The sequence below is a fragment of the Cervus canadensis genome, chromosome 28 (genome assembly GCF_019320065.1).
Source record: "Cervus canadensis isolate Bull #8, Minnesota chromosome 28, ASM1932006v1, whole genome shotgun sequence".
NCBI lineage: Eukaryota > Metazoa > Chordata > Mammalia > Artiodactyla > Cervidae > Cervus > Cervus canadensis.
The window spans coordinates 22,213,526-22,228,455 of record NC_057413.1 but is presented as its reverse complement, the minus strand read 5'-3'; the positions used below and the strand labels follow the sequence as shown (position 1 = coordinate 22,228,455).

At 42.6% G+C, this 14,930-nt stretch overlaps 1 protein-coding gene across 1 annotated transcript; it reads left to right on the top strand.

Annotated features, from left to right (window-relative positions):
* The first annotated feature begins 2,373 nt into the window (after window positions 1-2,373).
* ZSCAN9 (zinc finger and SCAN domain containing 9) lies at window positions 2,374-14,582 on the top strand. The gene is made up of 5 exons (XM_043450510.1): window positions 2,374-4,299; window positions 4,504-4,651; window positions 6,739-6,825; window positions 8,204-8,867; window positions 11,177-14,582. Exons 1-4 carry the CDS (start codon window positions 3,880-3,882, stop codon window positions 8,818-8,820), a joined length of 1,272 nt encoding a protein of 423 aa, XP_043306445.1. The 5' UTR covers window positions 2,374-3,879; the 3' UTR covers window positions 8,821-8,867; window positions 11,177-14,582.
* The last annotated feature ends 348 nt before the right edge of the window (window positions 14,583-14,930 follow it).

Sequence of the window (14,930 nt, the reverse complement as noted above, 5' to 3'; positions counted from 1 at the left end):
AGCATGGCACAGAAAGCTTTGAAGTAAAATTTTGTTTTCTCTGTCATAGAGGATGTGCTCAGTTACTCAGTCGTGTCCGACTTTTTGAGGCCCCATGGAATGTAGCCCGCCAGGCTCCTCTGTCCCTGGGATTTTCCCAGCAAGAATACTGAAGTGGGTTGCCATTTCTTTCTCCAGGAGATCTTTCCCACTCAGGGATTGAACCTGCCCCTCCAGTGCCTCTTGCATTGGCTGGCAGATTCATAGAGAGTCCAATGTAATCAATTTGACCCTAGGTGACTGGCTCTTCCTACTGGGATATTGCACCATGCTGTGGTTGCAGCTCAACAGTGGCAATGTCTGGATTAGCTTTAGTGAAAGAAAGCCTTTTTTTTTTTTTTTTTAGTCTATGCACATCTTCCATCATGGTAGTCAAGGTTACCATGTTCAAAAGTTCCTTGACCAAATCCTGAAGTAGCTGAATAAGCAGTTGCTGACATCCATGGGGAGATCAGCTTCCCCACTTCTTACTGAAACCTCTCACATGGTGGGTTAGTGAAGATTCATATGGGACACAAATATTTTTACACTTGAGTCTATTCACCTGCTGGCTAGTTCCTTACTTTCTTTGCTACCAATCCTCCAAATATTTTCTCTTCCTTCTCCTTCTTCTTCTTTTTGAACTTATGATAAAACACACAGTACAGTCAGTATCCCAATATGCCTGTTTCCAGGTTCAGGTGACCCTCAATGTTTTTGCTAGCCGAGTAATCAGTGTTTCTTCTTGTCCCTAATCTGAGTGGCATTTTAAATATTTTCAGTAGAGATTCCCAATTCTAAGTTAAAAATAATCCCTTCTGTCCTAGGACACTCATCAAGATACTGCTACAGGGGAATCTTCCTCCAGACAGAAAAGCGGGAGCCAGACTTTCTCCTAGCTATTTAACTCTAAGGAAGTCCAGTGTGCTGTTCACTTGACCCTAATTCAAATTGGCCTGAGTCCTATAGTTTACCTGCTTAAAAATCACACAAACCAGTTAGAGAGCCTAATCAACTGTCAATGAGATATTTAAGCATATGGTAACTGTGTTTACTTGTTACAGATGGGCATCAAAAATGGAAGAGAATAATATATTTAAAACCCAAGAGAAGGTGAGCATTTTTTCTCACTATATAGTTTTTAGGAAAGTTGTGCTGAGGGCTTTGCACGTGAGGTATATTGGAGAAAGTGATCAGAATTTGGGGCAAATTTTCTTCATGCTGGTGCTCTTAATGATTACACAGTTATTGGATATTTGGAAGAAGTTAAAGTAAGGGATGAAGCCTGAATTTATTTAATGCCTTCAGGTGGCAACATTGAGGAAAATAACTAAAGAAATTTATACAGCTGCAGTTTTGGAGTTAAAACCCATCATGGAACCTCCAGTAGCATGCAAGATGCTTTCTTACTGCTGTGATAAAATAATGAGGTCCTGTTAAAACAAAACATAGTTTAATCTATGAAATGCCTCCGTTCTGGTTGGCATAATAAAATTGATGAATGACTAACTACTTATAATAACACTCTTTTGTACCAGTAAACCTAATTTAACTGATTTTTTGATTGATTTTGTATTTATTGGGTTGGCCAAAAAATTTGTTCGGAACCCAATACTTTTTGGCAATCCAACACTACTAGAAATCCAGACAACTGTTGGGGGAGGGGGTGGAGGAAGGAAAGAAGACCTCTGTCAATACATAGGGGCCTGGACAAATAAATTGGGAGGCAGGTGCTTGATGTACTATTACACAGCCACTAAATGAGCTAGACCAACATGACCCATAAAGATGTCTGAGATAAATGACATGAAAACGTTAATGTAAGTGATGGGGGTGGGGGAAGCTAATTGTAAAATAGCTTAATGCCTATCTATCCATCTATCTCCTAATATATGTGAGAAATCAGAATTATATATGAAAATTCCAAGCTAACGGCAGTTGACTGTTTACCTCAAGGAAGTGAGGCTAAAGAGGGACAAGGGGGATTACCACCCTTTATTAATTTTGGCATTGTCTTAGGTTTTTTAAAAACTGTAGTTCGTGTATTACTTTTTTAAATTTTTTTTAAACATGTTCAATAATTATGGTCTGTGCTTCCTCTCTGTTTTCAGTTTAAAACCTAACTGGGGTCCACACACATATGGAATTCTGATTATGTGATTCACCGTTGACATCCACATGGATGCTCAGGAAATTCGGGGCTGCTTCCAGGTGAGGCACGCGCAGGAGGTAGGAAACGAGACTCGGAATCCTAGACCGACCGGAAGTGCCTGTGCGCCGTGGGCCCCGCGGTGGGCTGGCTTCTTCCGCGCCGGGCCGCTGTTCCCGGCGCGCTCCTCCCAGTGCTGGGGCGGGACACCCCACCCCCTCGCCTTTTCCAGGTCTGCAGAGACGGCCAGAGAACCTAGGTGGGGTGGGTGTGGCTGAGAAAGGGGTGTGAAAAGTGAACCTCGGCTCGTGGAGGGTGGAGGGGACCGGACGGTGGTCGTGCCCGGGGGCCTAGAACCGACCAATCTCCCGGGCTGGGAATACCTTGCGCGGGAGAGGGTTACCGGGACGAAGGGTCTTCCCTGTGAATAACGGCAGCAGGATTAGGACTCAGGACAGGAAATGCCTGAAGTCTGGGGAAATATTTGGGTACAAGGAAGTTAAGGACAAATTTGTAGAATTTCTGTAGCCTTCCTCATGGAGAGCCAGCGTGTAATACTCTCACTCTTTGGTTCTAAAAGCAGATAACGGGGCGTTGAATGGACTGATTTTCCAGTGCAGAATGTGACGTTTTCCAATCCCCTTTCCCATGGTTCACTGATTCCCAAACCTTGGAGTGCATATAAATCCCTGGGGAGCCTAGGGATTAAAGATACATTATCAGGGCTCCCTATCCGCCCCACCCCTTAACCCTGGATTCCTATTCCCTAAATGTCTGCCCCAGGGCCGGTAACGCTGAAATTCAGCTGCTGGGCTGCTCTTCCTGACATTTTGGAGACAGCCCTCCTGGAAATCAGGCCCTGCCTGGGTGTGAGCAGACTTCTCCCTTGGGCTTCTGTAGATTCCTAGGACTGTCCTGTTAAATAATTTAACTGCAAGCAACCTCCTTAACTTCCCGTGGCCCCCATTTCTTATCTAGTGAAGTAGTGGTTGTAATCAAACCTCAGAGGGTAATTGTGAGGATTAAATGTGGTCTTGTATCTGAAAGCATGTTGTAGGGTGTTGTGCAGTGTTGGCTATTACTCTGAGAATCAGCAAAGCAGTGTGGAAAACTCAGAGAATTTGCAGTCTACCTAAGCTTTCCTTTCTGTAAATTTAGTGAAAATGAAACTGTCCTTAGTGGTTGTTTTGAAGATTTCAGTAAAAGTAAGTTCATTCATTTAGTCCAAGACAAGAAGCAAAGTTTTCATTTTTTTTTTCCTCTCTAATTTAACTTTTTTACAATGAGTCTGAACTTTTTAACCGTTCTGAGTGATCTGTTTGGTCCGTAATTTCTCCATGAACTCTGTAAGGTATTATTGCTATTTCTTTTTCACATTAAAAAACTGAGATTGGAAGAAGATAAGAAATTGGTACAAGATTGCACAATTGGTAAAAGAATCAGAATAAAACTGAGGTCTGGGTAAATTGAAAGTCTGCTTTTTGTACATTATGACTTTATTTATTCCATTATTTCATTCTTTGGTCAGCAAGTCACTACTTTCAGTGAAGAGGTTTAGGTCTATAACAATTGATTATAAGTTTCTATCATTAACTGTTGCCATTTTTCTACCTAAACAATGACTTTTACTGCTTAAAAGGACAGAACTTCCAAAGGTGTTTCTAACTCATAGCTCCAGCTAGAGGGAGCCTTTTAAGCTATTCAAGGTCAAGATGAATATAGACTCCAAGGAGATTTTATGCCTGGATATGCAAGCTCCCAAGGTTTGGGAAGAACTTATGACAGAAAAAGTGGAGGCAGAAAGTCAAGTCCAAATGCAGGAATCTAGACTGAAACGCAGTAATCCACTGGCCAGAGAGATCTCCCGAAGGCACTTTCGACAGCTCTGCTACCAGGAGACTCCTGGACCCAGAGAGGCTCTCACTCGACTCCGGGAACTTTGCTACCAGTGGTTGAGGCCACATGTGAGCACGAAGGAGCAGATCCTGGACCAGCTAGTGCTGGAGCAGTTCCTGTCCATCCTGCCCCAGGAGCTGCAGGGCTGGATGCGGGAGCACTGTCCAGAGAGTGGGGAAGAAGCAGTGATTTTGCTGGAGGATCTGGAGAGAGAGCTTGATGAACCGCAACACGAGGTAAGAAGGGAGATTCACCAGGGAAAGAATATGTGTCGGTCACCAAGGAGCTCTGTGTCCTCTGCTTTGTATCCCCTTGACTTTGGTGATTAAATAAGACCTTGCTTTCTGTGTCTTTCTGAGAAGTGTTTCTTTAGACAGTTAATTTCTTCAGAGGTCAAATCTTATATCTTAAAAAAAAAAATCTTGTTTCTTTGTTTCTAGATGGTAGCCTGCAGACAGGAACAAGAAGTCCTTTCTAAAGAGACAGTGTCTCTGGAAGCACAGATGTCACCGGCCTTTCAGTCCCAGCCTAAGGAGCCCCAACTCACACATGACCCTGCTCAGGAGCCCCACCCTATTGGAGAGACAGGTGAGGGACAGGATTTATCTGGTGTTGAACATATCCCACGTGGTCAAGCACAGATGGACAAAAAAACCAGAACTATGAAACCAGGGAGTGAGAAATTCTCTACCAGCAATGCTCAGAGCTTCTGGAAGCTGCTTTTATTTGGGCAGGTTACTTAACCAGTTCATCAAGATTTCTTCATCTGCAAAACGTCTGCTCAGGCTGCCATAACAGAATATCACAGACTGGCTGGCTTAAGCAACAGAAGTTTATTTTCTCATAGTTTTGGAGGCTAGAAATTCAAGGTCAAGATGCCATCAGAGTTGATCTCTAGTGAGACCTCTATTCCTGGACTGTAGAGAGCTGCCTTCTTGCTATGTCCTCACATGGGCATTTCTCTCTACCTGTGCATGTGGAGAGAGGAGGAGAAAGAGAGCAAGAGAGCCCTCGGATATCTCTTCTTCTTATTATAAGGACATCAGTCCTGTTGGATTAGGACCCCACCTTTAATTACCTTAATTATCTCTGTGAAGACCCTATCTTCAAATACAGTTAAGGCTTCAACAGATGAATTTGGGGTAGGCATGACACAGTTCAGTCAATAACAAATATGTACCTCAAAAGGTCTCTGTGGGCATTGAATACAATTTGTGAAAAACATGTGGCACACATTATGCTTAATGCATTGTAACTGTTATCAGAAATTACCAGGGCCACTCTTGTCGATTTGGGTTTACATTTGCAGTCAAAAGATACGAGTTATACTTAGTAGGTGGCAGACTGGATGAGAGAATCCAATGGAATAGACCTTGCCATTTTTTTGTGTGTAATCTTCTTAGTGGTGTCAGCACTGGGCACCAGTGGGTGTAGACCTGGCTACTTGGGGCTGAGTCAGTTGCCTTCCCATTCTAACTCTCCCTGCACAATTGGCTCCAAATTCAGTCTAATTCCTCACATATAACATCACAGCCTCTTACTGCCTTTTTGTTACCCTTCTGGTAATCTATCCACAGCAGAGGTCTCCTGTTTTCACTTTCACATTACCCCATGTGTATCAAAGCTACAACTTCTCTTGTCGCTCTGTTTCCAGCTTCTATTTATTTCGTTTACCCTAGCAATCACACAGTTATGATTTTGGAATACATCTCTTAATTTAAATTAAAACTATATTTGATGAGTAATTCTGTGCCCACTACAGACCTTCCTCTGACTCCCATGACCTCATCTTACTAAAATTCCTTCGGTTTCATCCTCCTCCTTAATGGGCATCTTTCTAGTAAGTTCCTTTGTTACTTTCTTCTTCCTCTCCCCATGAATTTGGACTTCTCATTTTTCAGCCATTTTTTCCTTTCTTCTACTTTCCAAGCCTGCATCTAGAATGCTGCTGAGAATCCTTCTTCCACGGCACATCTGAGTAAGTCCTTCATCCATCTGTCCATCCATCCATCTGGTCATTCATTCATTCAACTAATATGTGTTAAGCATCTACAGTGGCTACAGGAGAGTGTCCAGAGGGCTTCTACAGAGCAGAGAGTGCTCCCTCCAGCACTGTCAGTGCACATGTGTGTTGTACGTTCAGGAAAAGCCCATTTTGTAAAAGCAATGTGGGAAGTACTTGAGATTACAAGGACCAAATCCAAGTTCCAGCTCTTCAGTTTTTTAGCCAAGCAACATTTAAAGTTACTTTATATCACTGAATTTGAGTTTTCTTTTAAAATGCGTATAGATGGTAAAGAATCCCCAAAACACACAAGTTTACGTAGTAAAAAAGTCCAACTCCCCAGGAGTAACTACTCTTGTCAAATTGCAGTGTTGTTTTTCAGATTTCTTTCTAAATATAGTCTGTCTAACTATAGACAGACTCCTTTGTATATCTTGAGTTCTTTTAAGAAGTGGGATACTAACATGAACAGGTTTTGTGGTTAGTTTGATAATATACATGAAAGTGCTTCGTAACTCATGGAATGCTGTATAAATGATAATTATTAAAAAGTGGGAAATGTCTTGGCTTTTATATTCTACCCAGTCCTCTTGTACATTTCAGATGTAAATGTAAAGTTTGAGCAAAAGGGCAGTACTGGTCTCACTTGTGGCCCATTTCTTCTCTGCAGACACATTTCTGTTTTGCAAACCTGTTGTCACCTCCCAGCTAAAAGGAAGTCGAGAACCGTGGTCTCATCCCAGAGGAGTCTTAAGGGGTACCTATCCAGGAGTGTGAGGGACAGTGCAGTTAGATGTTGGAGAAAGAGTCCAATGTTTTGGGTTTTTCTGAGTTGCAAAGTGGTGATCACACCTGGGGATCCCACGACATCCTAAGGATTCCACAGCAGCCCTTCTCCATCCTCACCTTCAAATCATCTAAATAAAGGCGGTCTAATTAGGTTGGTTGACCATTGTCCAACGTGAACCAGTCCTATGGAACAGCGTTTGCCTCAGCACCAGCCCCTGGGTCTGTCATTTCAGGCCATAGTAGTAACATTGATTTTAATCCTTTCTCTAAATATTCAACAAGTATTTATTGAGCCACCACTGTGCACCAGCCAAGATTCTCAGGGAATAAACCAGAAAGATCTTGTTCCCATCGAAGTAAGATTGTATGTAGCAAGGGGGAGACAAATAATAAGCTTGTAAATAAGATGATATAATTTGTTAGAAGATGGTGTTACAGAATAAAGCACAAATAGAAGAGCATACAGGGAATTTGACTGCTATGGATGGGGCACACAGAGTGTAGTTTTAAGTGGAAGAATTGAGAAGGTGAGAATTGAGCAAAAACTTCAAGGAAGTGAGAGAATGAGCTCTGAGGTCAGCGTTTCCAGGAAGAGAGACGCACTAGAGCTGAGGCTTTGTCCTGGGGATGCACCCGGGATGATTACAGATTAGAAAGACATAAAGTACTTCCTACAGCACCTAGAGTAAGAGAAGCTCAGCACTTTTTCCATAAATGACCAAATGAACGGAGGTCTACACAAAATAACTTTCTTTAGAAAGGGTCACTTTGAGGCTCCCTGCATCACAGTGTGGAGGGAATTCTCAGGGAAGACTCCAGAGAAGCCACTCTGATCCTGACCATTCTCTTCTTGTGAAGAATGTAAAAAAATTTTCTTCAGGCCCCATCCATGTGAGGGGCACCTAGCTGCATTTTGCCAAAGAAGGCAAACTTCCCTCGTTACCTAGAAGAAGGTGTTGCCACACTGGCCCCTCAGTTTGTAACCTCCTTCCTACTCTGTGACATCAGGATAGAAGTACCTCACTTGGGACTTCCTTGGTGGTCCAGTGGCTAAGATTCTGTGCTCCCAGTGCAGGGACCTGGGTTTGATCTCTGGTCAGGGAACTAGATCCCATATGCAGCAACTAAGAGTTCATATGCCACAGCTGAAAAAAAAAAGATTCTGCATGCCACAATGAAGATCAAAGATCTCATGTGCCACAACTAAGACCCCTGCAGCCAAATAAATACAAAGATTAAAAAGAAAAAGAAGCAGTAGCACCTTGCATTTCTGTTCACATAGCAACCCATTCATCACTGGGCTCAGGGAACAATTGACATTTACCTGGTCTTTTTTTTTGTTTCAGGTGGAATGACCCAGGCTGAGGGCAGAGAGTCGGTGCTAAGGAAACATTATCCTAAGAGAGTGGAACCATGTGGGAAAGTGTCTTATGGACAGACCTGGGAGGAATCACAGCAGGGGCCCCGACATGGAGAAATCAGTGAACATAAGGGTGGGGTAGAGAGGCACTGGGGAAACCCTGTAGGAACCGGACCACACAGATGTGAGGAATGTGGAAAGAGCTTTGCTCAGAGCTCGGGTCTGGTTCGACATCAAAGAATTCACACTGGAGAAAGACCCTATGAGTGTAATGAATGTGGGAAAACCTTCAGTAGGAGTTCAGGTCTTTTTAATCACAGAGGAATCCACAATATTCAGAAACGGTACCACTGTAAGGAGTGTGGAAAGGCCTTCAGCCAGAGTGCCGGTCTCATCCAGCATCAGAGAATCCATAAGGGAGAAAAGCCATATCAGTGCAGCCAGTGTAACAAGAGCTACAGTCGGCACTCATTTCTCATTGAGCATCAGAGAAGTCACACGGGGGAGCGCCCTCACCATTGCAACCAGTGTGGGAAAAGCTTTAACCGCCACTGCAATCTCATCCGCCATCAGAAGATCCACCTGGTGGCTGAGCTGGTCTAATCCAAGCTGTGTGCAAGTTTTCCGGGTCACTCACCAAGTCACGTGGGGTACGTAAAGACTAGAAAACACCTTTCTTCCTGTCTCTACAAAATGTGTTTTGGTCTCAGTTCAATTCAGTTGCTCAGTCATGTCTGTCTCTTTGTGACCCCATGGACTGCAGCACGCCAGGCCTCCCTGTACATCACCAACTCCCAGAGTTTAAAACTCATGTCCATTGAGTTGGTGATGCCATTCCAACCATCTCATCATCTGTCATCCCCTTCTCCTCCCGACTTCAGTCTTTCCCAGAGTCAGGATCTTTTCAAATGAGTCAGTTCTTCGCATCAGGTGGCCAAAGTATTGGGGTTTCAGCTTCAGCATCAGTCCTTCCAATGAATATTCAGGACTGATTTCCTTTAGGATGGACTGGTTGGATCTCCTTGCAGTCCAAGGGACTCTCAAGAGTTTTCTCCAACACCACAGTTCAAAAGCATCAATTCTTCAGCACCCAGCTTTCTCTAGAGTCTGACTCTCACATCCATACATGACTACTGGAAAAACCATAGCTTTGACTAGACGGACCTTTGTCAGCAAAGTAATGTCTTTGCTTTTCAATATGCTGTCTAGGTTGGTCATAACTTTTCTTCCAAGGAGCAAGCGTCTTTTAATTTCAGGGCTGCAATCACCATCTGCAGTGATTTTGGAGCCCAAAAATATAAAGTCTGTCACTGTTTCCATTGTTTTCCCAACTATCTGCCGTGAAGTGATGGGACCAGATGCCATGATCTTAGTTTTCTGAATGTTGAATATTAAGCCAACTTTTTCAGTCTCCTCTTTTACTTTCATCAAGAGGCTCTTTGGTTCTTCACTTTGTGCCATCAGTGTGGTGTTATCTGCATATCTGAGGTTATTGCTGTTTCTCCTGGTAATCTTGATTCCAGCTTGTGCTTCATTCAGCCCAGCATTTGCATGATGTACTCTGCATATAAGTTAAATAAGCAGGGTGACAATGTACAGCCTTGACCTACTCCTTTCCTAATTTGGAACCAGTCTGTTGTTCCCTGTCCAATTCTAACTGTTGCTTCTTGATCTGCATACAGATTTCTCAGGAGGCAGATCAGGTGGTCTGGTATTCCCATCTCTTGAAGAATTTTCCACGGTTTGTTGTGATCCACACACTCAAAGGCTTTGGCATAGTCAATAAAGCAGAAGTAGATGTTTTTTTTGGAAGTCTCTTGCTTTTTTGATGATCCAGCAGATGTTGGTGTTTTGATCTGGGGACATCCATAAAAGGAAGGTTTGGGGTTTTGAAAGTGCTGCTTTCTCTTTGGTTCCTCTGCCCTTTCCTGTTTCTTACTAGCCCCATCCCTCTTATTTATTCTCTTTGAGATGACTGCTAACCTTTTCTAAAAATGTATTAATAAATGGCAGTGCCACAGCCAACCTGCCAGGATGACCTGTATCTGTGTTTAATTCCTAAAGATCACATAGAGTGCTGCTAATGTTTTACAATAGCGGGGTCTTTGGTGTTCCCTGTGACCAGTACCCACATAGTAAACACTATTTCTGCCTACTGCTTCCCTCTGACACCTGTGTGATCCTCCCTTGGATCACTGACCAGCGTTGGCTGGGCGCTTTGCTGTTCTCAGAGTGCTTCCATTTACTTCACCACAGTTGCTTCTCCCAACAACCACACAGGAAAATGAATATTATTATCCTGTTTTACAGACGAGGAATTGAAGATTCAGAAGATCCAAACCTTAGAGCCAAGGCTTAACCTTTGGTCTTTAATTTTAGTAAACTTTTAACTTATGGAATAATTTTAAACTTATAAAAAAAGTTGCCAAGAGGGAGTTCCCTGGCAGTCCAGTGGTTAGGACCCGGGGCTTTCGCTGCCATGGCCCCCGTTCAGTCCATGGTCAGGGAACTAATATCCCACAAGCTGTGCAGCATGTCACTGCCCTCCCCCCACAAAAGTTGTAAAAATAGAGTTCTCATGTACCCTTCACCCAGCTTCCCCTAATGTTAACATCTTACGTCAGGTCTTTTCAGTTAAACCCTTGACTTTTGACTCCAAATCCCACTGTTTACAGTGTCATGCTTCATATTTGTATTCTTAGATTTCCTCATTTAAGCTCAGTCACCCGAAATTCCCTTAGTGCTCTCCCATCCCATTTTCAGCATTACAAAAAGTCATCAGTATCCTAAGTATTAACATAAGACATCAGAGCATTGGATCATCATCCATAAGATGCTTTAAAAACTACCATCTTAAATCTCCTGAATTTTCCTTTCTGTTGTGTTGCTTAGGTCTGGAGTTGTCTGCTGATGTTCTAATCTGATCTTGTGTTCATTTTTTTTTTTTTTTCACACTTAGGATCCTGGTGAATGCTTGCAGTGTTCTACATACCATCCTTTATAACCCTATATTTTCTTTGGAACTGCTGAGTTTTCCATCTGAAATAATAATCCAATGAAAAGAAGGGACCTGTTAGGAGGGAGAAAATCTTCCAAATGAAATGCAAGAATATGAAGTTGGTGTGTATCTGAAAAGTATATGAAGAGGGAATAATTTGAGGAGGGCATGAGAAAGATGAAATCTGTGATGCCAGGGGCCAAAAGAAGAAATAATGGCCAGACACAGAACAGGTATGTGGGATAAGGAAAGAAAAGTTCAGACAGTGGACATCTGTCAGTAGAAGGAAGGAAGATGGGCCTAGGAACATATCCAGAATGGTCCAGAATGCTTATGGATATGTCAAGATTTGATCATGTAGGGGATATATGCAACAGACTGTCAACATGGTAATGGGGGTAGATGGAGGACTACATGACCCTTTCACTTTGTGTTACCTCTCTTAGAGCTGTGAATGTGCTTATTGTACAGAGGTGGTATGAATCCCCCTTCCAGTTACTAGGGATGATGCTATGAAGAATGAATGAAAAATGTTTTATTCTCATCAGGGAACTTTTGGGGGAGAGTAGGGCAGCACCCAAGCTGGTCCAGAATTGACTTGAATAGTGCAAAGGATGTCACAGGTTAAGAGCACTGAGACTGGAACTTCCAAGACAGATTTGAAATTTTGCTCTCTATCAGGTATATTAAAGTGTTAGTTACTCAGTTGTGCCCAACTCTTTGTGACCCCAAGGATGTAGCCACTAGGCTACAGGGAATGTCCATGAAATTCTCTAGGCAAGAATACTGGAGTGGGTTGCCATTTCTTTCTCCAGGGGATCTTCTCAACCCAGTGATCAAGCCCAGGTCTCCTGCATTGCAGACAGCCAGGTAAGCTCAAAGAAGGAGCTTCCTGGAGAAGGAAATAACAGTTCATGATATCACAAGAGGCAGACAAGACTTAGGATTAAACCACCACCACCGGTGCAAAGGAGGGTAAGAGCTAGTGGCCCTGGTTTTTATTGTGGTTAGGGGATGGGCCCAGGAAATACTTCTTATGCACAGATAAAGTAAGGACTTGCATAGTTTGAGGTGCCAAGTGAGGAAGCACATTTCTTATAAACTTACTCAGATGTGGGGGAGAAAGGAAGGGACAAATAGAAGGTGAAAGCTGTCAGTGATCTGTCAAAAATCAACAAGAGTCAAGATTTTTTAAAAATTACAACTGTTTAAAGAAAACCAATTCAGGAGATACTTTATCATGTGATTCTAGTTGCTCTGTCCTTGTAAACTAAGGAGTATGTATGAATTTAGCATTCAATCCATTTTTAAACAAATATATATAACCAGAAAAAGCATCTGTTTAAAAAAAAAATCCATAACTGTCCATTTGACTACCTGAAGCTGTCTCACTACTGCAGAGTGGCTCACCTCCCACTGAAGTCAGCTGAGACTTTCTAGAAGAGGTGAGCTCCCAGAGGCAGCCTGTCCCCTCACTAGACTCTTAAAGAGAGTGTGGTTTGTGGGACCTGAGGTGAAATTTCAGGGATTCCTAATCTGTTTGGAGACATACAACTCTTTCTTGCCTACTTCCTGCCAGAGAGGATCAGCTGGGACCTATGAGTAATTAAGAATGTTTAGATTCAAAAGGGTATTACTATGGTAGTGGTTAATTTTAATACACTGAGGAGCTATAGTGTCCATCATATTTTCAAAAGGGTCCAAAAACTAAACAAAGTTAAGAACTACTGCTTGATGTGTGGTGGAATGACAAGAAACAGGTGTGGTGAAGCCTTTTCAGAGAGAGCCCTGACTCCCACTTTGATTTTTTTCACACGTACACACACACACACACACACACACACAGAGTCCCACATCAACCTTTTCATCTGCTCTCCTGGTTTACCAGGTTTTCTCTCAGATCCTCCAGCACAATCACCATCTCCTCGTCACATTCTGGATGACGTCCTCACCCTTAGACCAGTTGCTGGTCACTCTGCCTATCCTGACAAGATGATACCCAGTGCAGCAGAAGCCAGTGCTTTGGGAGTACTTTTAAGGTACAGAACTAACTGTTGAATACAAAGGTATTAATATCAGATGAGCTAGTTGAAGGCTATAACCAGAAGATTCTCTGAGGCTCACACAGCAAGAAGTTAACTCAGAATTCAACCCTCAATTCAGAAAAATCTAGATGTCTTCTACATTCTGTTCACCCCTAGAAACCTTTCTTTGACTCATAGAATTCAGTTATCTAAGGGGGTGTTTCCAGGTTTGCCCCTATCCCTTTGGGAGAAAAGTAGAGAAATGGAGAGAGAAGGAATATACTGGACATCTCTTTGAGATTACATCAAAGACTGGCTTTTATCACAGCTCATATTGTAGCCTTTCACAGTGGCAGTACCTATCCAAGTGCTTGGTGTCATTTGCCACTTTCCAACTTCCTCAGATTCTATTATTTACTTTCCTGAATCTGTTTCCTTAAGTATGACTGAAATTCCAGTCTTATTTATGGGACTGTGGACTACCCAAGCCAGGAGAGTCACCATTGTTACCTGCACAACAGCTGATTGATAAAGGTGAGGGTAAAGTACTGTTCATGAGAAACAATGTGTGTGTGTGTGTGTGTGTGTGTGTTTGTGTTAGTCGCTCAATCGTGTTCAACTCTTTGCAACCCCATGGACAGTAGCCCATCAGGCTCCTCTGACCATATAGGTGGGTAAAAATCTTACTGGATAACTGAAACTCTGGGTACAAAGCTTCTATCCTAATTTTTCTACTAATTAGATGGAGGAACTTGAGCTCCCTGAATTTCTCTAGGTTTCAGCAGAGAAGTGAGGCTTTTAGTTTTTAGGGGGTCTTTAAAGTTGACCATGGAGAGGTGCTCATAAACCATTTTTAAAGAGTCTACAAATTAGCCATAATACCTTTTCTTTAATTTTGTTTGGCAGCGAGGTGACTGTTCCTCAAGAGGTGAAAGCAGTGTGAGAGTTAAAATGTGTCTAGAGTGAGTGCTGGCCTTCTATGTCAATATATGTATGTATATACCTTGAGGAAATTAGAATTATTAAAAAAACAGTTATGCATGCAAAGCTTTATCACCATAATATGGAAAGAGAATATATGTCTAAGGAAAATTCATAAGTAATGCTCCATATCTTGAGATTTATGTGTATGCATAATAGGGTCTTTGACCTAAGATTAAACAAGACCAAAAGGACATCAGCAAGGACTGGTGGACATATTTTCTCAGATTTTTGGGGTCTGGGATTTCATTTTATTCTACTAACAAGCTAATTAGGGCTTCCCTGGTAGCTCAGCTGGTAAAGAATCTGCCTGCAATGCAGGAGATCCTGGTTTGATTCCTGGGTTGGCAAGATCTGCTGGAGAAGGGATAGGCTACCCATTTCAGTATTCTTGGGCTTCCCTGGTGGCTCAGCTGGTGAAGAATCTGCCTGTGATGTAGGAGACCTGGATTCAATCCCTGGGTTGAGAAGATCTCCTGGGAAAGGCTACCCACTCCAGTATTCTGGCCTGGAGAATGCTATGGACTGTATAGTCCATGGAGTCATGATCGCAAAGAATCAGACATGACTGAGTGACTTTCACTTTCAACAAACTAATTAACTTAGCCTGTGATTCTTTCATGGAATCTGGCATAAAATATGAGTTTCCTGGGTCAGAAACAAAGAATTTTATATGAGTCCATGGAGGCCCAATGCCTTTCACATTTTAC